The 23,985-nt window shown below is 37.5% G+C and overlaps 1 protein-coding gene across 2 annotated transcripts in view; it reads left to right on the top strand.

Annotated features, from left to right (window-relative positions):
* CLINT1 (clathrin interactor 1) overlaps nt 1-23,985 on the top strand; it is a 74,555-nt gene that overhangs the window by 28,649 nt on the left and 21,921 nt on the right. For both annotated transcript variants that reach the window (XM_045027760.1, XM_045027759.1), the window contains exons 2-6: nt 10,809-10,913; nt 11,512-11,608; nt 13,221-13,329; nt 14,199-14,363; nt 18,682-18,859. In XM_045027760.1, the coding sequence (XP_044883695.1) occupies nt 10,809-10,913; nt 11,512-11,608; nt 13,221-13,329; nt 14,199-14,363; nt 18,682-18,859 (654 nt within the window). The remainder of the gene's footprint in view (nt 1-10,808; nt 10,914-11,511; nt 11,609-13,220; nt 13,330-14,198; nt 14,364-18,681; nt 18,860-23,985) is intronic.

The raw sequence follows: 23,985 nt of genomic DNA, 5'->3' as shown, positions 1-23,985 counted from the left end.
TAACATCAAGGAAAGTTAGTGCACTATTGGCCCTGAGCCTGATCTTCCTTATGCTATTTCATTAGGTTAGGAGACTGAGTAGACTCCCAGGCCCATTGAAATCAATGGGAGTTTTGTCTTGACTTCAGTGGAACTGAGAATTTCACCCTGTGCCCACACCCAAAATTCTTACCAGAGGTAGACTCTGACTTCAACTTAAACCAGATTCTCAGTTTGCCAGCCTTCTTCCCTAAATTACACTCATCACTGGAAAATGGACTTTGAGATGTTTGGGGGGGGGGAGACACACTGGGGCCCTGAACCCTTAAATACTATCAGACCCGAGTGCTCACCACTGTGAGAGAGTGTACCTGTGGCCCCAATGGCTAGAGGTTTGTAGCGTCACGTGCATCAAAAATTCTTTCAAAGAATATAACTATCTGAAGTACTTCCATTAAAACTTTCTCTTATTCCTAGGTATAGCATCACAGACTAGATATTTTTTTGTTCAGTGTGTAGTACTGGATCACTACAAGTTTAGATAGTTCTAAGGTTATCTTCCAGTCCAGGTGTCCCATTGTCCTGTGCTGTTGGGCTTCTTGGCTGGCTTAAACTGCTGTTTGTAAAAGGCCTGACATTTGGCAGTGCACAAAATATGAGCTTAGCTCATATTGGTGAAATATTTCCACAGTGGTCTATAATCTGGGAAAGAGAAGCCATGGGTTTGAAGATTATGGGTGGGATTTTTCAAAAGTTCCTATGTGATCTAGGCACACAAGTCAGATTGACTTTTCAATAGAGCTCTTGCTCCTGACTCACTTGACTTGCTTTTGAAATTCCCACCCTATATGTCTTATGGAAAATACTTAAATATATTTATCATTCTGTTTTTTAACAGGTAATTGATTTCAGACAAATTTCAGTGGACAGGAAAAATTGAACTGTTGATAGTTTAGGGGTTTTTTTTCTCCCAAAGCACTTTTAAAATTTCCTCTTATGACACAGGACACTGCCTTTTAATGCAGCTTTCATTGTATAATTACTTAAAAACAATAGTCTCATGTTTTCTAAAACATTTTGAAAAGGGGGGGGCTACTTTAGCTATAGCACAGCATTGACATAAGTTGTAGCAGCTCTGGAACTTAAATCTATTAAATGAGAAGTAAAAGTAGTTTATGAAGATAAAAGCTATATTCTGAACAGTGTATTAAGGTGTTCATAGCAGCATGCAATCCTCATTTCTTTAATTCAGCATGCTTTTTAAAGATTTGAAAAAGGGGCTGCTGCATAGTGGGTTATCTTATTTACTTGGTACTGTTTTAACCACAAAAGTTGTAAGGCACAGGAAATAGCTTTACGGTTCCTTCCTCCCACAAGTCATAATTCAGTTGTGGACATCAGGATGTTTTTCTTGGCTTATCACTTTCTGTACAATTTGCCTTGCACATCTGCCACATAAATTATGAAACTGTTAACTTGAAAAGTTGAAAATGCTATTCAGACTCTTATTGTGCTATAGTGAAGATGGTATCATTGGTCAAAAAACTCAAATGATTGAGAGTTCCAGAGAGAGAATTCTTATCATATCCCGTATTTATATACAACATTGCCTGCTGTTGTCATCAGTGGCACCAATTCAGATATTTCTTTGGGAGGGGGAGCAAATTCTGGTTCTCCCTCCACCCCACAGCCTGGACCCTGTTCTGGTACCAGCTCATCCACCCTCCTCCTGCAGGAACCTGGGATCTCTCTTGACTGGCAAGTCTCCCCTCTTACCCACACAGCGCACGAGCAGGTGCCACTAGGAGTTGAGTATTTGCCGGACTCCCCTACGCTGCACTGTGTGCTAACAGACTTCCTGCGTGCCAGCTCACAACACCACTTTCTAAAATCTGGCTCAGCAGTCCCTCTCTATGGAGGGGCAGGTTGGTCAGATTTCAGTGGCACTGCAACCATGTAGCCTGAGCAATGCTCCAGACAACTCTGACAGCAGCTGTCCTGATTTAGTACGGGACCACTGCTTAAGTGTTCGGGCCATATCCCTCCCCAGTTTCACAGCTTATGAAACTTTGAGCAATTGCAAAACCCTTGTGAGAGAGGGAGCCCTTCATGCCCCCTCTCACCCCAATTCCTTGTAATTGTGCCACTGGTCATCATTCTTGTGGTGTTTTAAACTGCTGTTCAAATGTAGGTAATTTCAAATGGTTAGGTAGCACTTGACCTAAGGTATTTGGAAAGACATTTTAGAATAAGGGTGCCCATCTGTTTCTTGGCTGAATTTGGACTGCTGGTGTCATAGTTAGCATCCATATGTTGCATCTGTAAGATCTTAAATCCAGACTGCACATTTCATAACAATACTGACATAACTGACACAAACTAAATGAAAATGATGTGAGCTGGCTAGTTGAGAATAAGTTGGGGGTTGCTGGCTGGTAGCATGGTCACTAACCTATGTTGGATTGATGAAGACAACTTTATTATTTTTTAAATGCACTGTTAAGATTTATTCCAGGTACAGTTGACTTCCTTTCCACTGCAAACCTAGTCAATAAGCTTGAGGTACTTTGATTCTTGAATTTCTGTGGGGGTGGTTGGGAGAGCAGACAGGCAAGTAAGCGTGTGACCTCCCACTCCCATCTGTGAACCAAGCTTCTTGGTTCATTAAGCTTTCTAAGGCAGTGACACATACTGTAACAGCTTAAGCCAATGAAATCCTAAGGCTGTAATGCACCTTTTCTTCTGAGCTCTGATATATTCTTTTTTAAACCTTTAAGTCCTGTTCCTTGTATATTTCAGAATCAGGCGCTTGTTTTGGATGGGTGATCAACTCTGTTTCCTCAGAGTCTGGAACAAGTGATGCCATGATAATCTGCTAACAGAATTAGATGACTAGAGCTGTGCTGTATGATCAAACTTTTCCTCTTCTGGGATGTTAATGTTTCTCACATATTGTGCTGGCCCCTAGTGGCTGATGAGCAGTGCTGGAGTTCGGGCACTCAGGTTTCTCGTGTTACGGTTTAAATGCTCTATTGAAAATATTTCAGGCACAGCTGGCTAAGTATTAGGTAAATTATTTTCATAACAAATTAATGCTTCTGGAAAACTGATTGTAAATGCTATGTAGATGGACTAAACAGGTTAAGGGCAGCTTAGGTAGTAATGTGGGGAAATAGCTTCTATATGAGCAAGTTGGAAATTTTGTATGTTATGTGATATTAACAGTAGACGCCAACTTCTGAGTCCAATATTGAGACTGGATTCTTTATATTGAAGGAAAACCTTTAACTTTTTAAAATGCATCTATTTTCCTCCAATATATGACTGAGGATCCTTTAATTAGCAATCTAGATACTAAAGATACTTTATCCACTCAGACGTTTGGACATAGCACTTTTGTTCTATCTCTTGATGATTAACCTGTTAAATGGTAGAGAACTTCTATGACTTCTTTTTAAACACAATGTCTACTGGATAACTGCCACCTCATTGCAAGTATAGTATTAATGTGAGCTACTTTGTGTGCTGTTACAGTGATGTGATAAATGTTCACCCTGGTGATATAGTGTGTAAAAGAGGTTATTTTACTCTACAAGTGTGGATGTTACTATCTTTGACTTCTACAGGTTGTGTAGTATAACTTCACCTTTAAATAAATCCCCTCATTTTACCTATTATGCAGTTTTTAGCCCCTAGCTGTGCTGCTTGTGTGAAGTCAGGGGACAGGTCACTGCTCTGCTGTCTGAACAAAGCTCATAACAGAGGCACCAATGAGCTGACTGAACTATTAAACTGGGTTTCTGTCTCTTACTACAAGCAAAGTCCATCTCCTCCAGCTTGGATGTTTAGAGCAGATCCAAATAACATGCACTAAAGTAGTTAAACTGGTTGGAGAGATGGTCTCCAGCACTTGTATTACTAGAATGAACACAGAGCTCAGTCTGAATCTGCTTATGTTCCTGGAAACTCCAATTCCACACTGGACATGCTCAGAGGTTTACCTCAGGAGTTAGTTATTACTAGCATGATACTATATGGATAAACACCCCTATGCTTTTGTGTGTACCCCACCTCAAGAGGCTTGATACTCTGGTTGAGACAGCTGTGCAGGAGGGAGAGTGGAACCAACTACTTACTTATTGAGCCAGATACAATGTGGTCTTTACCCCTGTTGTAAGATTGATTTTTTGCATAGCCATTTTCAGATGATGTCAGCCATTGACCTCTTATGGTTGACAAGTAACTAGATTGATATGGCCAGTCTGAAAAATACAACAGACATTTGGTAACATATTTTTATTTGCTTTTATGGGTGCAGGGCTTGAGGCTGCTAAAAACACCATTTATTGATGTAGAAGAGGAAAGCACTAGATTGTTACCAACTCTGTATACATAGCCATGTTTTCATGGCCCCAGTCAAAGGTTTTATCTTATTCTCAGTTTAATAAGAAAATTCCATTTGAAGTGGTCAGATAGAAGGCATTGGGGGAACTGCTTCATAAAAAGGGAATAAGCCCCTAACAAAATTACAGACTTGATGAAAACTGAAGTGTTCACATCTCAAAATTGTTAAAAGGTATGACTGTTCAGCAGATGGTAATTATAGATTGAGGATAGGCCTCTTAGGCGTATACCCCGATAGCTCTTATAGAAATAACTTCAATTAGTAAAAAAATAACCAGATTACTTATTTCTTGCAAAATTTTCTCCCTATACTAAGTAATGTTTTACAGTAATAGAACTTTTGTTGCCCAGTACCCAACCTAACAGTCTTTATCAAAGGAGTAATTCTTGGGAAGGAATGATTCCAAATGTGGGTTGTTGGGTGGTTTTGTTTTGTGTTTGTTTTTAATTTGGTGTTTATTCAGTAGTGTAGGTATTAAAGCTTTCTATAATATATAACACACACACATATACACTCAGCTTTACTCTTCAAATGGAGATATTTGAAGAATGATCTTTCACTGCAAATTGTTAATGGTGGTAAAAAAGTAGAAAGTTTCTCATTTCAGCTTTTAGTATTTTAGTGTTCCCAGTTGTAAAATTAAAAAAGGGAAAACAGAAGGTGCATAATCCAGTAAGGTCCTTGGAGTAATAGTTAAAGGCATAATATTATGCACATAGGAGTTCATGTATACATGATATCATAATTGGTTTGAAATATGCATTTAAAAAATTTAACTGGGTTAGCCAGGTTCCCTTTTCCCGCTGCTTGCTCCCTCAGCACAGTGGGTAGCTTCCCAAAGGTTTGAGAAATGTTTCTAATTAAGTCTTGCCCTGTCCAAACCAATACCTTTCCCCATCACTATAAAGAAACTATAATATTCCCTTTCACTAGGACTTCAATTTATTTTAGTTCTCACTAGTTTTGACTTAGCATTTAACAAAGCCAGTGCAGACCTCATGTCCAGAATTGTGCCTGTGCCTTCACTGACACCACCTACATAAATAGGAGTCCTCATTCTCATAGCTCTTTACATGTGGCCTCACTCTTACTCCAGGCTGCACTTGAGGTTGTGCAATACTAATTTGAATAACTCTTGTAATGCTCTTTGATACCTTAACCAGTATTAAGTGAGTTCTGTTCTAAATGTGTGGATATGTTTTACTTTCCCATTACACTCCTTAGTGTGTGGCTTTTTTTCTTTTTCTTTTATTGCACCCCTTTTGATTGGCTCATATTTGGATTCCTTACCTAATATCGGCTCTTCTAGCTACTTTGACATAATTGTCAGTGCTACAGTGGGGATTGAATTAAGGGAAAATACTTTACTAGTGTTGCTTACATGAGAGTGTAGTTTTATTCAGCACAGTGATTCTCTCTGTGGCAAGAACTGTATCTGCAAACTCCAGTAAATACTGATTAAAGTGTGCTGCAATAGTTTAATTTTTATCCACTTCAAATTTTGTATACTAATACTTGTAAAGCAGTATTCCTTGATACTTTAAGGATATTTCACAGTTTGGGCCTGGGTCTGGGGTGTTGAGGGAATCAGTTGAACATTTCTGAATCCAGAAACTTCTCTTGTCATTAGAGGATTGTTATGCACGTTGAAGGGCTGACATGTCATTTTCTAGTGAGCCAGGTATTTGTAATACTTCAAAAGAGCATTGCTTCCCAAAATCTACAGCTGGATGGTAAACCTCACTTAGGAGTTCCAATTTGGGTACAAGTACAGCATAAGAATCTGTGGAGGGTGTTCTGTGATCCAGAATGATGAAAACCACATGATTGATTATCAAGGTTTCACCTCACAACATTGCAAGTATTATTTAAAACTGTTTTCCCTAATGTTTTGGCTGAAAACACAAAATAGAACAGATTTTTTCCTGGTGACTAAAGTGATTTTTTTAGCCTAAGGGAACTTTCCTTTTCAGTGTTTATTTTATGGGTGTTTTATGGTAAAACACTTTGAAGAGAAGTTGATACTTTCTGGAGAGCATAATACACTTCACTCTCATTACGCTGTTCTTCAGAGCTGTGGAGCATTATAGAGATTTGATGATTCATTATGGGGCTCAGTGTTGTGAAGAGCCATAGTACAGTAGCCTAAAATATTAAATCACAGCCATGGAATGTATTGAAATCAAGTACTTAGAAAACTCATGTGCACAACATAATTATCACTTACTTGTGTACACAGTGTTTCTTGTGCCTACTTTGTTCCTGAGTTGTGTTCAGCATCTGTATGGTGAGATATGATCTCTTTATGCTTTTTGTATTTAGTCTTGTGAAGTACACTCCTTCAGAAAATTGTAACACATGTAAATCTTTACTTGCAAATGAACTATATTTCATTTGTATGCTTTAAGAAATCCATGTATGTTTGTTTGTCTTCAGAAGAGCATTTCAGGTTTCTTCCCTCATTTTATTCCTGAAAGCTAATGTGATTTATGAGTGTTCTAGAATATGAGTGGGAACGGATAGCTAATTTGTAAATATTCTGCACAACAAATTTTGGATGGAGCTTATTGTTTTTTGGCTTTCTGTTATCTTTGTAGGAATGCTTGCAGAACTGACTTTTCTCTCCCACACCTCCTTTCTCCCTTCTCCCACACAAAAAAAGACAAGCAGCAGGAAATCTAATGAAGCACATACAATATTTCTCTCCAACCTGCTTCCCCTCTTTTCCCCTTTTTTAACTCATTTTAAGGCATGACACTTAGGCCTTGATGAGAGCCACATCGCAAATATTCTAGATCTCAGGAAACCATAACTCAGAAAGAAATTTGGAATATTTATGAAGTTGCTGTATAGTTTTTTCAAATATTCTCTTTGCTTTTCAGAAGCACATAAAACACTTTAGGTAAACTGGGTATGTTTAATTACAATAAAGGCATCTCTCTTTTTTAGTTTATCTGGTTGTAGAATTAGGTGTTAGATATAAATATTCATTTTTTCAAAAACATGAGGAATACTTAATCTTTGTTAATAAATTGATCCACATTGAGACAAGCCAAATATTTTTAAATAATGAGGTGTACTGGCATTCCCGCTGCCAAAGAATTTGAGAGCATCACTTGAGCTACCTTTTTAAAATTGTTGTAAATGTGTAGCTTTTTGTATTTATAAACTTAACCCATCTGTTGCTGAGATTTTAAAATAAAGTACACCCCACTGACCGCAGCTTTTTTTACTGAACCCATTTATTTATTTTATTGCCAGTTCCTCTTTCTGGCTAGAAATATAATAACCAAAGCTTTACTGACATCACTGATTTTGAAAAAAGGTGCTGGAGCAGTGAATGGAAAAAAAAAAAAGTTAAATGTTTCAGTGGGAGTTGACTATGGTCTATAAGATTAAAAAGACAATTATAAGAAAGCTAACGTATGCATGTACCATGTAAGCAGAAAGGAATGTGGCAAAGGTTTTGTAATCATTAATGTCCATTTATTTTTTCCATGTGCCGTACTTTTAACCTAATTGCTAAATCCACTTCTTCCGTTTATTTAACATCTCTATCCATGTCAAAACTGGCTTGTTATAAGATTTCAATTGTGAAGGCTTTAAATTAATGAGTTGGTGTAAATCCAAAGGGAATCTTTGAGATTATAGTGTGCTTTAAGCGTTCAGTACTAGGATTCTTTCTGTTAGTCTTAACTATTGTATAACCATTTGTTTGCAAAGCAATCTGTCCATGAAGTCTAGCACGATTTCCCTGGAAGCTGCCCAGTATAAACTAATCAGAGAGCCCCCCCTGGCGTCTGAAAGTGTCCTCGGATATTAAATTTATATCAATCACAGGAAGTCTTGGCAATCAAACTAGTCACTTTTTCCCTTCACATCTGGACATAAATTATTTTTTGCTGCAAAGGTCACAGGAATCATGGGTAGGGCATGGAATGAGGGCCATAGAAAACATGGGAAAGGAAGAATAAAACTATATTTCCACCTTTTTAGAAATAGCTATTTTTAAAAGACCTGGAACAAAGCCAAACTATACAACTTTTTTAAGTTTACATTTGTTTCTGAATTAACTGTGGCTTAAAGATATTTTGTTTTGGAACGTTTTGTGCCATTAGATCTCATCTTGGCATTTGAGAACTTTCTACAGTTTGCTGAGAACAATAACTTTACTGCTGGGTGGTTTTAGAAATGGAGCATGTCTTCCTATTTTAGTGGGGTTTAACTGTGCTCCCCCCCTCCCACCCTCCATTGCTTACTTCCCTCCAGTACTGTTAGCCCTGTACTTTGAGAAACTATTTAGTTGATGCTGGTATTTTTACTGTAAGTTTCTTTTTTATGTGATTTTGTTTCCAATCTCAAACTTTATTTGAAATATAGGAAACTCAATTTTATACCCCCTCCCCATCCATCCCTTCAAACAAGAGCTTGGGGAGGTTTTATAAAAACAAACAGAACCTTTCCCTTTTGACCCACAAGTTTTCCTTACATAGGACAAGAAAACTAGTGTGCTGAAAGCTGCAAAGCTTCTGAAGCCTGTAGTTAAATAAATAAACGAAAATGTTCCATATGCATGAGAATTGAAAATGGTACTAGCTTACATCTGGATGTCTACAGCAAACAAAACAGCAGAAACCAAAGTTTGTAGAGGTTTTTTAAAACAGTTTCAACAATTACTTTATACAACCCTAATTGCTATTGTTCATACCTATTGCTGAATTTGGACATGCTTTCCTATACAGATCATAGTCTGTTGGCTTGCTGATTACTTATTCAGCCATGCAGGTTACGCTTTCTTTAGCTAGTCAACTAAAATTGTTTTTCAGAATCTAATTGCAAGGATTCTAGTGCTGAGAATCCCTGATTAAGTCTAGGAGTTCTACCTCTGGTTTTATTACCCTCTGTGTCCTTTTCTGGGTCTTAAAAGAACTTCTTGTTTCTCCTTTCTCTTTTGCTTTACACTCCCAGTTCCATCATCCTTCTGCACAGAGGGTTGGATGAGTGTCACTTAAAAACATATTCATACTTCTCCCTAAACACCCAGACGGGTGACTGTAAAGCAGTGTTTTTGCTGCCCTTCCAGATTCAGAGAACAAAGGAAGGTGATGAAATATTGAACCCACCCTCCACCATAGCATTACTACTAGGCCACTGGACCAGTTCCGCATTTCATTCCAGTTGGTTTACAAGACATTCTGTGGACTCCAAGTTGAACACAATCATGTTGCAGCAACTTCTTCAGATTCTGAAACCAGTTGTATAATTATGTACAATATTTAAGTTTAGAAAAAACTTCTTAGTACAAAAGGTATAAACATAACCATTGCAAATCTATTTTAAATACACTAGAGAGTGTGAGAAAATTATACAAGTAGGCAGAGTATAGGTAATGGTGTATCTTTTAGTTGTGCAATGTTTTTCTGATGTAAATGTGCATATGCACAATTATTCCATTTTCCCAGTGGCACAATATCTGAAAAAATACATCTTAAAGTATTGCAGTTGGAGCTCTTTTCATGTGAATACAGTTGTTAAGGAATAAATGCATTGAGCCCCTCTTTTGTTAAGGTTAAGGCAGATCATCTTGCTTCCAGAGTATATTAGGACTTGTTTTTTGTAAGAAAGCATTAAAAATTAGGCTTGTAATTAAACGTTAACATTTTCTGCAACAGCTATTCATTAAGAAGGCAGATTCTTTCTCTCTTTTAGAGATACCAAAATATCTTATTTCCTCTTTCCATATTGCGTTTTTGCAAGAACTCCTGTAGAGGGTCCTTGAACTCTTGATATTGTTTTCACTCCTTTAATCGGCATACAGGGAGCCCTGTAGCTTCTCTCCCTTTCTCCTTCCCATTTTCCCTTAATTAAAACTGTTCAAGCTAAAAAACATACTTCCCTGTGAATTTCTCATCTCCCTTCTTTCCAACTTCTCCTATCTGTGTAATTTTGCTAGCACCTGCTGGGATACTGACATTGTTTGGATTTCATTATATTGCACATGGTTTGAGAAAATACACATCCACTTCTGTTCATTGAGTTATAGAAGTACTGGCAAATAATTGTGCAGCATGTAAGCCAGCAAGCAAGCCAGATCTAGCTGGGGAAACTACCAATTTAGACTCTAGTGGTTGTTTCAGTTTTAAGTTGACCAAAAGCCATTTTTACTGGACTGATTCCAACTCTCATGTAATCCCTAGTCTCTCATCTGTATTCTTGAAGACTAATGGAATAGTAAAAACCTTCTTAAAGATAACTTAAATGTGTTGTATAATGTCCTCAGGGTAGCTTCTGCACTAAAGATGTTTTCTTTCCCACCCTGTAGAGGTATCTCATTAAGGTACCCACTAGTGTCATTATTAAGTTTTCATGTGTTTCTCAGTTTGATGCTAATCTTCATGTGTGTGTTAATTTTTTTCCTTTGCAGCACCAACGTGGTTATGAATTATTCAGACATCGAGTCTAAGGTTCGAGAAGCAACCAATGATGATCCATGGGGACCTTCAGGGCAGCTCATGGGAGAGATTGCCAAGTAAGTGATAATTTGACTCAGTGGTGAAGAAAAAGATGCATCTTTATACAGAAATATAAAATTTGCTGCCAGACCAACAGGGATGCCAGGTTGATAGAGAGGAGCTGACAAATAATTAAAAATTAAATTTTAAGATTATATGCTGGAAAAAAATCATCAGAATCACTGAATCAAAAACATGTCACAGTATACTTGCAGTGTATTTTTTATTTTATTTTTTTAATTCTTGGTCTTACAATATGTATCATTTTTGTGGGGTTTTCACAATAAAAAAGATCCTATTTGGGTCTGGTTGCTTCAATACTTTTTAAAGGTTTTAAGCAGAGTAACATTAGCCAAATTTTTGCTCATGAATATATGTATCGGTTTATTTTCAGAGAAGGGCTTGGATAGTGTGTGATGAGGTAATTACGAAGGGCACCACCATAGTCATGTTGTAGACATTAAACCGTTGCTTTGAAGAGAATAGATTCCTCTCCCTCCCCTTGGTGTTTTAGACCAAGTCTGCCATCTACTGTCAACATTTAAATTGTAGCAAACGATTGTGGAAAACTGTTATGAAAATAATTGCTTTGCTCCTTTTGTTTACTTCTCTTAGAGCTACGTTTATGTATGAGCAGTTTCCAGAACTTATGAACATGCTTTGGACTCGAATGTTGAAAGATAATAAAAAGAACTGGAGGAGAGTTTATAAGGTGTGTGCATATAAAAGACATTTTTAGGATGTGATTACTCTTACTCTGTGTACTAAAGAACAAACACTAAGGTATTAATTTTAGTTTCATATCTTGATGCACTGTTTTGCATGTACGTATTCAACTGTTACATTTGTATTATCAAGAAACTGTAGTTACAATAAACTTTAGATTTCTCCTGTCAGATGTTACTATTAACTCTGTTATAAAAGTCTAATTTCTGTTTTGTTGTTCTGCAGTATCGAGCTTTCTAAAAACAAGTGTTTTGTGTAAAATGCTTTTTAATTAACATAGCAATCTTATTTTACTGTTGCACAATTGTCAAACAGAATAACATCTACATTTTGTACTTAAACAAAAAAATATCGTTTGCATGTATGCCTGTTGATAAACAATTCTTTTTCTGATTATTTTCTAATTCTTTTTAAGCATTCTAAAGGATATTGTTTCTAACTAGAAAAATTAAAATAGTTTCCAAGTTAAACAGCTTAAAACTTAATTTCCATTAGCATTCTGCCTCAAAAGAATCCAAATTTTCACACTCATTTTGAAGATTGTATTCCATTCGCTTTTTTGTTTTACTAGTGGTAGAGAAAGCACTGAACACCAGTTGAAGTTTTCTTGGCTTTGAATAATTTGTGTAGCGTAGATCAACTTTTTCCTTAATATTGTTATGCTGTACTTCCAATGTAACAACATATGTAGGATTATATTGGGGGTTTTCGAGGGTAGGGTGGGATTGGTATAGCACATACCATCTTTAACATTTAAGGATTAGATCCTACTCTGTCTTGTTTGAGGCTCAGATTATAACAAGACAAAAATAATTCTCAGGCACACTCTGTTTTCTTGGGGTGCCCAATGCTTTGTACTCATAGTAATTGTTTTCCCTGAAGTATAATGTAAATTAATATTTAATGCTCTCATACATACTACTTAATGATCTAAAGACTTGTTGGAATTATCTACCAGGTTAGAATATATTGCATTTTGATTACGTATTTTAGCTGGTAGACTCTGCTTCACATATGACTTTTTTTAGATGGAACTTACTGAAGTTCAAGGAAGTTCACAATTTTAAAAAATACTTTTTCCACTTTTAAAATTTTTGTCTTGAAGTTTTCTTTAAACTTACTCCACAATACTGTTTTATACATGAACACATTCCTGTAGAGAGCAACATAAATAAGTCACCATAAAAATTGCTTTTAAATGAAAAACATTGGGGAATTGAAGGGATGGAGGGGAGACAGGAAAACTGTTTTTTGTTTAACAGGGTTAGGTTTGCTTTTTAAATTTCTATAACCATCTTTTTCTGATAAGTTATTTGCTTCAAGAATTAGTGATGAGTTAATATTGACAATCTACTTTGGTTTTTACTGAACAAATGCAATCTAAATTTGCTTGCGATACTTATAAACAAAAAAGGGGAAGAAGAAAGAGGACCTGATAAAAGGCAAATCAGTGTAATAGTTACTTATTTAAAAGGGGAACAAATCTTGTGATTGACTAACTTTTGGATTTTAGGGTTTAGTTTTTTTATTGCACTTAAAACAAATTCTGATAGAGCTTTTGTTCATGCAATCATTTAATGTGCTTTGTATTTTTATAGTCTTTGCTGCTCCTAGCTTACCTCATAAGGAATGGATCAGAGCGTGTTGTTACGAGTGCCAGAGAACACATTTATGATTTGCGCTCCCTGGAAAATTACCACTTTGTAGGTGAGCAACAGAAAGAAATCTTATAAGCAAATTAAAACAGTAGTTGGAGTTGTCAGTCACCTGAACCAGCTTAGAAGCCTCCCTGCTCTAATTAGAATGTGACTGTTGCCGGTTGTGTGAAGAGTGCAAAATCCAAGACGTGGGACCCTAGAGTATTAATTAGTGAAGACAAGAACTTGCAGAAAAGACTGGCTAATAACAACAGAACCAACACAACATGAGTGTTCGGGTTTATATTAAAATATGCACTAGAGACTGGTCCCCTGTGGTGTCCGTAAAGGAATAGCTTTAATCATATGGGAAGAAAAGGTTAGAGCTCCAAAACACACACATCTGTTTGAAGCTGGGCTTTTTTTTCCTCCCACCAAATAATATTTACAGTGCAAAGGCAGCAAGGCCAATGTGTGTTTTGAATGTGAAAGAGGCTGGTGAGAAAAGCAAATTTTAGTTTTTAGCTGAAAGCACTTTAAAAATTCAGTTTTGCAGTGAGACAGAATTCTAGCAATTAGTGTTTCAAAAACTGCACAAAAAAAGCTAAAAACTAGTGCTGCTGGTTAAAATCGGAATAAAATATGAGTGAAGAAAATAGCTTAAATCTGAGCCTGGTTTTTTTACTCCAAAACTTACGTCTGTTGATCTGTTAAAGATTAATGTTAGAAATTGTACTTAATGAAAATACCTGATTTAGTTGAGGATGAAATTGCAATTGAAATAAAATATTGTGACACCTCATATTTTAGACAGGTTCTGTGCACTTTAGGATTTTTCTCATAATTGTTCATTTTGTAACTTTTTTTAAATTTGTTAGTTTATCTAATGCTGAGTACTAACTGCTACTGCTGAATTTTTTCCCCTTTGCCAATATATAGATGAGAATGGCAAAGACCAAGGTATAAACATACGCCAGAAGGTGAAAGAAATGGTAGAGTTTGCCCAGGATGATGATCGACTTCGTGAAGAGAGGAAAAAGGCAAAGAAGAACAAAGACAAATACATTGGGGTTTCTTCTGACAGTGTCGGCGGGTTCAGATATGGTGAGTACAGTGCTGTGTTGGTCAAGTAGATGAGGAGAGCAGTTTGCACCCAGTGACTTAGCTTGGTTTCATGGATGTACTGCAAGGAGCAAAGAAATACTGAGCAAATCCTTCCTGGACAATTTGTCCCTTTCTAAAGGACTCTTTTTAAAATATACCTGGCAACTTTATTACTCTTATCGAGCTAATAACTTTTCAAATCCTTCTGCTACATCTGAATAGAAATGAAATAGAAATTTTCAAATGTATTGGTGGCAGTTTCTCTCTGTCCCATGGGGGGGTGGGGGGGGTGTCACTTAAATGAACTAAATGGAGATTTTGTTACATGGCTGGTGGTGATCCACTGACGCTTCCAAAACTTAACTGATCTATCTGAAAATTGGCATGTAGGGTCCTTTGCCACAATACAATTCTAATGGAAAGTTTGAAGCAAATCAAGCGGCATTTTCAAAATATAGGGCTTCCAGAAGAATTGTGGGTTTTTTTGTTTTTTTTAAAGATTGCTAATACTTTTTCACCTCTTCATAGCTGAAAAATGGCTTGACCTAGACATCTTACCCTTTTCTCAGGGAGCTGACCTCGCTGAGTGCCTTTGATTTGTTGTGGTGGTGGTGGTGAGTGTGTGGTGTTAAAGAAAAACAATGTGTACCTTTGGATGTGCAAGCAGATCTTAAACTCCCATGTAGCATTATATGGACGCTTGAAATATAAGCCACCATATGTATGTATTTTGATATTCACATCAGGTCTGTGTGTTCTTGTTAATGTGCGTGTGGTGCTGCTTGCTGATCTACAATCTATAATGGAATTTGGGGGTCTGCATCTGGTCTATGTGATTTTTATTGTATGCGTTGAATCTGCAGCTTCCATGTGCACCTTAAGGAGCATGCTTCCCAGTGCCAGCACCACACCCACTTTGCCTTGACACACTAAGAAACTTGTAGCTGAATATCTGCTGTGCTGCTTTATTGCACCCACCAGGCCTTGCAAAACTGAAGGCAGGTCACCTGTTCAGTGTTTCAGTGGGTGCTTGGGAAACTTGAAGGAACCTTGTTGAACAACAGCTGGTATTGAAGCTTGGGGAACTATGGATTTAAGGGGAAAAAACTAAGTAGTAGTTTTGTCTTAAAAATCAGTTTAAAGGGATATTCTAAGGTTAAAATGCAAAAATGTGTAACTCTGTAAATGCCATTAAGGTCACTTGCCCATTCATAACTCTGCATCTCTCCTTGACATATTAGGCTCTGGAGTGCCTACTGTCCAGGGAAGTTGCACTTCATCTGCAGGAGTAGTTGCCTAAAATCTAGCTGGATTTAGGCATTGACATCTCACATCAGGCCTTTTTTTTGCCATGCTTTGAAGCTTGCCCACCTCTGTCTGCTTTGCTTAGATGATCATTCACGAGCAATGTAAGGCACTTCTTTATGCACCACTCCCTCCTTGGCCTCCTCCATGCTCCCAGTCCTGCCCCAGTGAGGAACAAAGGTCTGAGCGTGCATCTAAATTTGCATCTTTCGTGTAGCCCAACATGTTGCATCTAAACCATCAGTCTGTCCATATCCTCCCTGGTATTACTAGAGATCAGGATATTTTCCACTAAGAGGAAAGTCCAACCCTCATGTTCACAACTTCTGAGTGCTCCTCTGCAGTGGAACCAGTGTGACTTTGTGCGAGAATGGACTATATGTAAGGGAGCTGTGCCAGGAGTATGCATCCTCTGTGTGACCTGGAGATTTGCTCTGCACAAGCCACTCTGTGGCACTGTGGACCCTTCCATTACAGTGAGGAGGAATGGTACATGTAAGTGCCAGTGGGCTGAACTGTCTCCATGGTATAGGCAAGGATTTCCCCCCTTCTTCTCCTCCTCCCCCCCCCCAAAAAACAAGATAGGCAGTTCCACCATGCTATAGGATAAGTGCCTCCTTGCAATATATTCCTTTGGGTTTATGCTACCTGCTGGGGGCTCTGGTAATCCTCTTGTCTTGTAGAACGCTCACAGGCCACTGCCTCTGTACCTTCTTCATTATTGTCTCCTATCTTTCTGTCTGGGTTGGCTCTTGTTTCTCTCTCTCCAAAGAGAACTTACCCACCCCGGGTTGATCAGTGGAAAACTTCATTCCTTCTCCATATTCTCTTCAGCTCTTTTCACCACACTTCCAAATCTGAACCCGTGTCATCTCATTAAAATGTATTTGTTTTTATACTAAAGGATCTCTAATTAGCATCACTTCATTTATCACTATATTGAAGTGTTTGCAAGCATTTGCATCATCTTAAAATGCCAGCACAAAAAACCCCCTTCAGGCTGAAATTTTACATGTAAGGTCAGGTCTTTCAGCTAGAAAGGAATAGTCTCTTATACAGAAAATGGATTTTTTGCAGGGGGATCCAATAGGAATTTTTGGGGGAAATAGTTTTAAGATTTTTTTTAAAGTATCCAAAAACATATTAGTTTGGGTTATTTTGTGAGTTTAAAAAAAAGTGAACAGGCTATATTTTATCAAAATAGCCCATGATTTTTAACAATGCTGTGTCAGGCTAACATGTAACAAAGTTCTGGAACATGTGAATAAACTTTACATTGGAAAACTTTTTTTTTGTAACATCCCCACCCAACCTAATTTATTTTTGTTGTCTCAATCTACATTTCGGTACATCAGGCCAGATTTTTCAGTTGCTTGTCAGCATTCTGAATGTTTATAACACACAAGGAAACACAATGTACGTTAAAATAGAGAAACAAAGTGCACATACATTGATGTGCTCCCTAGCACTTCCTGTGCTTCCTGTGATGGAGAGCACTATTGATTACCTGGTTTGGTAGACATTTACAAACTCTTTCAATATAATCTTGGTACATACAAGATGGAGAAAAGGCTATAGGCAGCTGGATACTAACACTGAGCCATTTGATCAGAAAGCATATCTGTACTTGTACAGATTCAGTATTGTACAAAAAACTAACAAAGGGAGTCATTTTGATTTTCACATTTTCTTTTTCAGAGATTAAGATTTTTATTTTTGCATGTGTAATTCAGGTTGGAGAGAGGCATAACTCGGATTCAGTTGGACCTTTTCATACTCCTATAAACTTACTCATTGTGTGTGGATTTAAAACTGTTTTAATTGAGCATGACCCTTGTGTTTTTTTAAGTATCTTACAAGTTTCTTATGAGTTCCCAAATAATTTTACTAATTTATCATTTTTGCTGTCTGCTTGCTAGTTCCATTTCACTCAGGTAAGGCAATAAAAGAAAGCTGGTCAATGTCTCCTTTCTAATTTTCATGCACTATGACCAACATGTTCAAATGTTTGGTGCTTAAATTTAAGCACCTGAATACAAATGTAGGCAACCCATAAGTGGCTTAATATTTCCAGGATCCAAATACCTGCCTGTTTGAAAATCAAGCCACTGATTGGGTGGCTAAAATTTTCAAACTTAGTGTAGTCATCATATTGTTTCAGATTCCAACAATGCAAGGGGAAGTTTTAGTGAAAATGTCTTTTAAATTTTTTTTTTAAATTAACTTTACTAAATCTCAGTTTAGATGTGTACATGAAATATTTGCAGATAATTCAAGAAAAGCTATAATCTCTTTTCTAAACTAACCAGCAGCTAGTTGGAGTTCTTGATTCTCAACATTCAGAAGCAAATTTATTTTGCTGTTAATTCTTGATGGAAGTGTAGTGTTGAGAAATGAAAGCACTGACTGGCTGCTGAGAAGGTAAGTTGCTGTACTTTCCTTAATGGTTTCTAAATCTTGTTGTTTGAGGGTTTTTAACAGGAATAGATGCTAGAAATATTACCATACGTTTTCAAACTGGTCTGTTTTGGTGTTTGGTACTGTGCCTCTGTGTATTTATGAGCTTTTAAAATGTATAAAATCTTTGAAAGATTTACCACTTAGTGTGGCAGCTTGGCCAGGAATGCAATATTGCACATTAAGTTACCATTATAAAAATGGCATGTTCCAATTCTGATAAGTTGCTTATACAGCCTGAGTTGATTCTCTTATGCTGCTCCTCCAGCAGGGTTTAACAGTATCCTGATGTGCTGTGCTGTGCTCTGCAGTGCATTACGGTTGTGTAGTTGTCATAAATAAAAGCTTTTGAATCTGCATTCTTGCCACTTAATGATTGGCATTCCATGCTGTGCCTTGCTGTAATAGTGTTGATTCAGCACTGTGGGAGCTTTCAGTTTGCTTTGAAAACTCATAAGGTAACAGTTTTTGAGGGGGTGATAGGGGACAACTCCAAAAAGACTACAGGCTTTTTCTTGCGTTTATCATCAGTATTATGTCTTCACAAATTGTATAGGTGAAAGGTATGATTCTGAGCCCAAGTCAAAATGGGATGAAGAATGGGATAAAAACAAGGGTGCTTTTCCATTCAGCGATAAACTAGGTGAACTGAGTGACAAAATTGGAAGCACAATTGATGATACCATCAGCAAGTTCCGGAGGAAAGATAGAGAAGACTCTCCTGAAAGATGCAGGTACTTCTACTATGTTAAAATAGCTGTGTCTATTCTGAATAGTCACTATAATTGTAAGGCTTATTAGGTATCTGCATTTTTTTGCCACGCTTTCTCCTCTTAATAGAAATACAATTTTGGGCCAGTCTGTTGTGATACCTCCACCCCCCTTTACCCTGCTCTGTTGGTTCCAGAGGGGCCATGTAGCTGTCATCCCCAACCCCAGAGAATAAGGAGGCTCTTTGGGTGGTCTAGAGCAGTGGTCTCCAAAGTGGGAGAACAGTTTGGCAAAAATGGCATGGCAGGGGGGGTGTGCTCAAAAATATTTTACTAATAAGAGTGCGCGATCAAAAAGGTTTGGAGACCACTGGTCTGGAGCCAGCATAAGTGCCCTGGCCTTGCAACTGCTTGTCCAGGGGAAGTCTGGCCAAAGTGCACTAAGCTCTAGTAATTCTCAGCTATTGTAGTGGCCTCCTGGGCCCACTGCATCAGCCTTGAAGCTGCTCTATTTTATGGCAGAGTCCAGGCAAACTCCCAAATGACCCAAGAATAAGAGGAGACACAGAAATTGCTTACAGCCACTTCAGCCCCACCCTCCACCTCCTATTTTCATTTTTTTCCACTGAGTTTCTGTATTGAGCAGATCTCAAGAAGAACAGAGAATTTGGCCCACTTACCCTTGTACTTGAAACAAATAGTTTAATTTTCAACTAACCCTTTTGTAAAATGACAGATGTTTGTTCACCTGGCCACTAAATCCTCTGCAGTCGGAAAATAAAACTGAGGTTTTTTTTTCCTGCAGTATGAACTCTAAATGCAGCACTCTTCAACAGATGTATTAAATTTTATTATTGGGAGATCAAACCCATTCTTAACAATCTGAAATTGCTACAGAGAAAATGCTCATTTAAATAATTTCCTTTTGGGTAAACATTCTAAAATTGTAGGAATTCTAATACATCTTGCATTTATATGTATTAGTGTTTTTTCACAACACTATGTATAAGTATTTTTTTTAATACTAAGTAGTCCAGCAGGGAAGTGAAAGTAATACTAATGGTGGCACTTTTCAGAACAGGGCAATATGGCCTTCCCCTTAGGACATTAATAAATCAAAAACTGGTACTCTATGCACACATCAGGGCTCCCTCTTAGAATTTATCATCAATAGAATACAAAGAGAGAGGATCAGAAGAAACAACTTCAGATTTAACAATAATGGTACATTGATTTGAGTTTTGTCCTTATCCTTCAAAAGCAATTTTGCACGTGAGAACATTCATAAAGACCCTTAGCTATATTTCAAATAGAAAATGAACAAATATTTACCTTGATATTCCCCTCGTGTTGTCTTGTGCCACTATGGTTCTTCCTCCCACTACTGCTTATCACCTGGTTGGATCTCTATCTCTTAGTGTGCCAAGCAAGCCTCTCTCTCCACCTTTTAATCCCTCCCCAAAACCCTCTTCTTTCAGCTAGCTTTCAACTGCTAATCTCTGCACTACTCCAGTGTTTTTAATCTTCTGCACTAACCAGTTTTCTAACTTAATCATTTGCTCTTTCACACCTCATAGGTATTACATCTTGCATCTTTGGTTGTTATCCTTTCTCTTTCCTTTCATCTTTTACCAGAAATGTCAGCCCAGGGACAATGTCTTTGATTCTATAAAGTGCCATAAAAGCATTTGGTACTATTAAGTAATAAAATCAATTTTAAACAAGGAGTAAAAAGGGGAAATTATGCAACATATACAAGCAAAAATGCTCTTCAAAGTAGTAGTTAAGGTGAGGTTGCGCCGCTGAGTCCCACAATGCAAAATAATCCAGACTTCTGGCAATATGCAGTGTCTCTAGTACTGCACAAAAAGCAGTCCAAAAGCACCTTTTTGCCTCAACAGCACATATGTGGAGCCTAGTCTAGAAGCCATTACGTGTGCATTGGGAATTGAAACAAATGGAAGTTTTGTCTGTAGGAGGATCAATTCCTCAGGGCGGGTCCATATTGTCATAGGAATCTCATGATGTAATGTGTAATTAAAACCCAATAAAAATCCTATTGATAGTTCTTTATACTCCTAGAACTGTAGTACCTATTTTTATCATTTCCCGTTTCATAACCCACTAATTGAATACTACAGGTGCAAGTTCTACATAAATATTTAATATCTAAGTGTCGGTGATTGGAAGAAATTGGATTTTAGTAGTCATGTGTGGCTTAATCAAAAATCCAACACTTCACAGAATGGTACTTTGAAGAATGTGTGCAAAGGATATGGAGTTTGTATCCTTCCCTTCTGGGTTCATGGAAATAACCTAAATCAGTGGTTCTCAACCAGGGGTACACATACTCGTGGGTATGCAGAGGTCTTCCAGGGGTGCATTAAGTCATCTAGATTTTTGCCTAGTTTTTACAACAGGCTGCATAAAAAGCACTAGCAAAGTCAGAACAAACTAAAATTTCATACAGACAATGATTTGTTTATACTGCTCTGTATACTATACACTGATACGTAAGTACAATATTTATATTCCATTTGTTTTATTTTATAATTACACTGTAAAAATGAAAAAGCAAGCAAATTTTTCAGTAATAGTGTGCTGTGACACTTTTGTATTTTTGTTTGCTTAAGTAAGCAAGTAGTTTTTAAGTGAGGTGAAACTTAGGAGTATGCAAGACAAATCAGACTCCTGATAAGGGAACAATAGTCTGGAAAGGCTAAGATCCACTGCCCTAAATCACAGAAATGTAGGGGCTGGAAGGGACCTCAAAGTTGTCAAGTCCAGTCCCCTGCACTGTGGCAGGATCAAGTAAACTTGACTGTTTGGACAACCTGTTTTTTAAAACCTCCAACCATAGGAATTCTACAACCTCCCCTGGAAGCATATTCCAGAGCTTAACTACCCTTCTAGTTAAAAAGTTTTTTATAATAGCTAACCTAAATCTCTCTTGCTGCAAATGAAACCTATTGCTTGGGGTCCTGTCTTCAGTGGACATGGAGAACAATTGATCCTCCTCCTCTTTATAACAGTCCATAATGCATTTGAAGACTGTTATCACCCTCACCCCCCACCCCGGTCATCTTTTCTCAGAATTAAACATGCCCAGTTTTTTAATCTTTCCTCATAGTTCAGGTTTTCTAAACCTTTTATCATTTTTGTTGCTGTCCTCTGGACTCTCTCCAATTTGTTCACATCTTTTCTAAAGTGTGATGCCCTGAACTGGATGCAGTACTCCAAATGAGGCGCTGCCTGTGTGAAGTACAGCAGGACAGTTATCGCCCATGTCTTACATACAACACTACTCTTAATACATCCCAGAATATCACCCTTTGTTGCAGCTGCATCACATTGTTGATTCATTCAGTTTGTGAGCCACTGTAACCCCCAGATCCTTTTCAGCAGTACTACCACCTAAATGAATTCACTTAAAAACAAACATCCTCCACAGTTTATTCACAGTCTGTCAGGGTGCAGTAATGTAGAATTAATGTGCTGCTCTACTCTGAAAAGTGACTACATAAGGGGTACTGCCTCAATCCACAGATCTTCTCTGTATGTGTTCAGTCTCAACTGTTGATGTTAGTGATTAAAACAAAGTTATTCATTTTTTTTTTACTCCTGTTAGCACTGCAGTCAGTACTGCTCTGCAAGGATGAGAACAGACTCCATCTGGCATCTCATCATTAGAATGCTTAACAAAATTCCAATTACAATCTTTATTTTTACTGATGCATGAACTAGAAGAACCCAGCTTGACTTTCAGATTCCAGGTCTAGTTTAAAAAAAAAAAAAAAAGTATGCTGAACACACTCGATCTAAGTAATTGAGAGATAAATATGTAGCCCCATCATGCCATTTTTCAGAGCAGAACTACACTTAAGCTATGCACAACTGTCTGTCTACAGAGAAACTGAAAATTTGAAAATACGGCTATTTTTTAACCTTTGAAGGAAAACATTCCTGTCTCTCAGAATTGTTCCTTTCCCAACTTATCAGTATGGATGGCTCATTGTAACTGAAGTAGCAGAAGAGAAGGCAATTCAGAAAGCAGTCACTAAAAGCCTCTGGTTTTCCTTTGTTGGGATTCCCCCCATCTTACACTAATGACCTCAGTGTCCTCATTGCTTTGCACTCCATTAATGCTGATCCCATCCTTATATACAGAAGCAGTATTTTCCAAATTGTCTGCAGGTACCTTAATGCAGCTGTGAAACAATTTTTTAATACCAAACAGGAATTCTTGAACTCTGTCCAAATTTCTCTCCAAGCTTTTAAGAAGCTAGTGTAGACAGCAGATGGCAAAGGAAAACAAAATGTGGTGTTGGTCTCCTATAAAACCTTAAGTGTCATCTTTGCTAAAGGTGACCTTGGTTTAAAGAGTGGTAATCCTTCTTTGCCTAAACCTAGTCAGTCCGCATTCTGCCTCAAACTATCTCCCCCAGAATCTAAGGGACAGGAAACCATTTTCACTCCTTTGCGGGGGAGGAGAATCTAAAGCAAAGGAAGAGACCACAGGCTAGAGTTCAGCTTCTGGCTGTTACGTGAACATACATTGCTCATAGAACCTTATCTTTAATGATTCAATACGATACTAGATGAAACTTCTTAACATTCACTATGCAGTTCTCACATGAAGCGGTACGATTTTATAGGGATTTATTCCGTACATAGTAAACACACTTAAAGTGAACATTAATCTATAATGTTTCATTGCTGTTAATGTGACCATCAAAGAAAAATCAAAACAAATCTCCTGAGACATTCAGTTTGAAGCAGTACAGTTTATTATAGAAAATTGGGCACTGTATTTTATGTCCTACATTTCAGTATATGTATTTAACCTCTCTGGAAAATGTTCAGATATAACACATGCATCCACCTAAACATCGCTTCTCTAATGCTGTGGATTTTGGAGGTCTGTTGACCACTCAAACCCTTCTTATTTTTGTAGAGCTAGAATTTCTGGTAGTGCAGCAGTTAAGATGGTGTAGATCACTAAAGGGTGATCAGTGTCTTACTCTTGAGCAAGTGAGATTAACCTTACTACGTTCCTCTAAAACTTATGCTATAGTGTAATATGGGCATACATCTGAAGTGCACATTTCATCGGTGCATGTGACAGCACCTGCACTTATAGATTCATGGAC

The sequence above is a fragment of the Mauremys mutica genome, chromosome 8 (assembly GCF_020497125.1).
Source record: "Mauremys mutica isolate MM-2020 ecotype Southern chromosome 8, ASM2049712v1, whole genome shotgun sequence".
Classification (NCBI taxonomy): domain Eukaryota; kingdom Metazoa; phylum Chordata; order Testudines; family Geoemydidae; genus Mauremys; species Mauremys mutica.
Note: the sequence above shows the minus strand (reverse complement) of the source record. Positions and strands in the feature narration are given on the sequence as shown.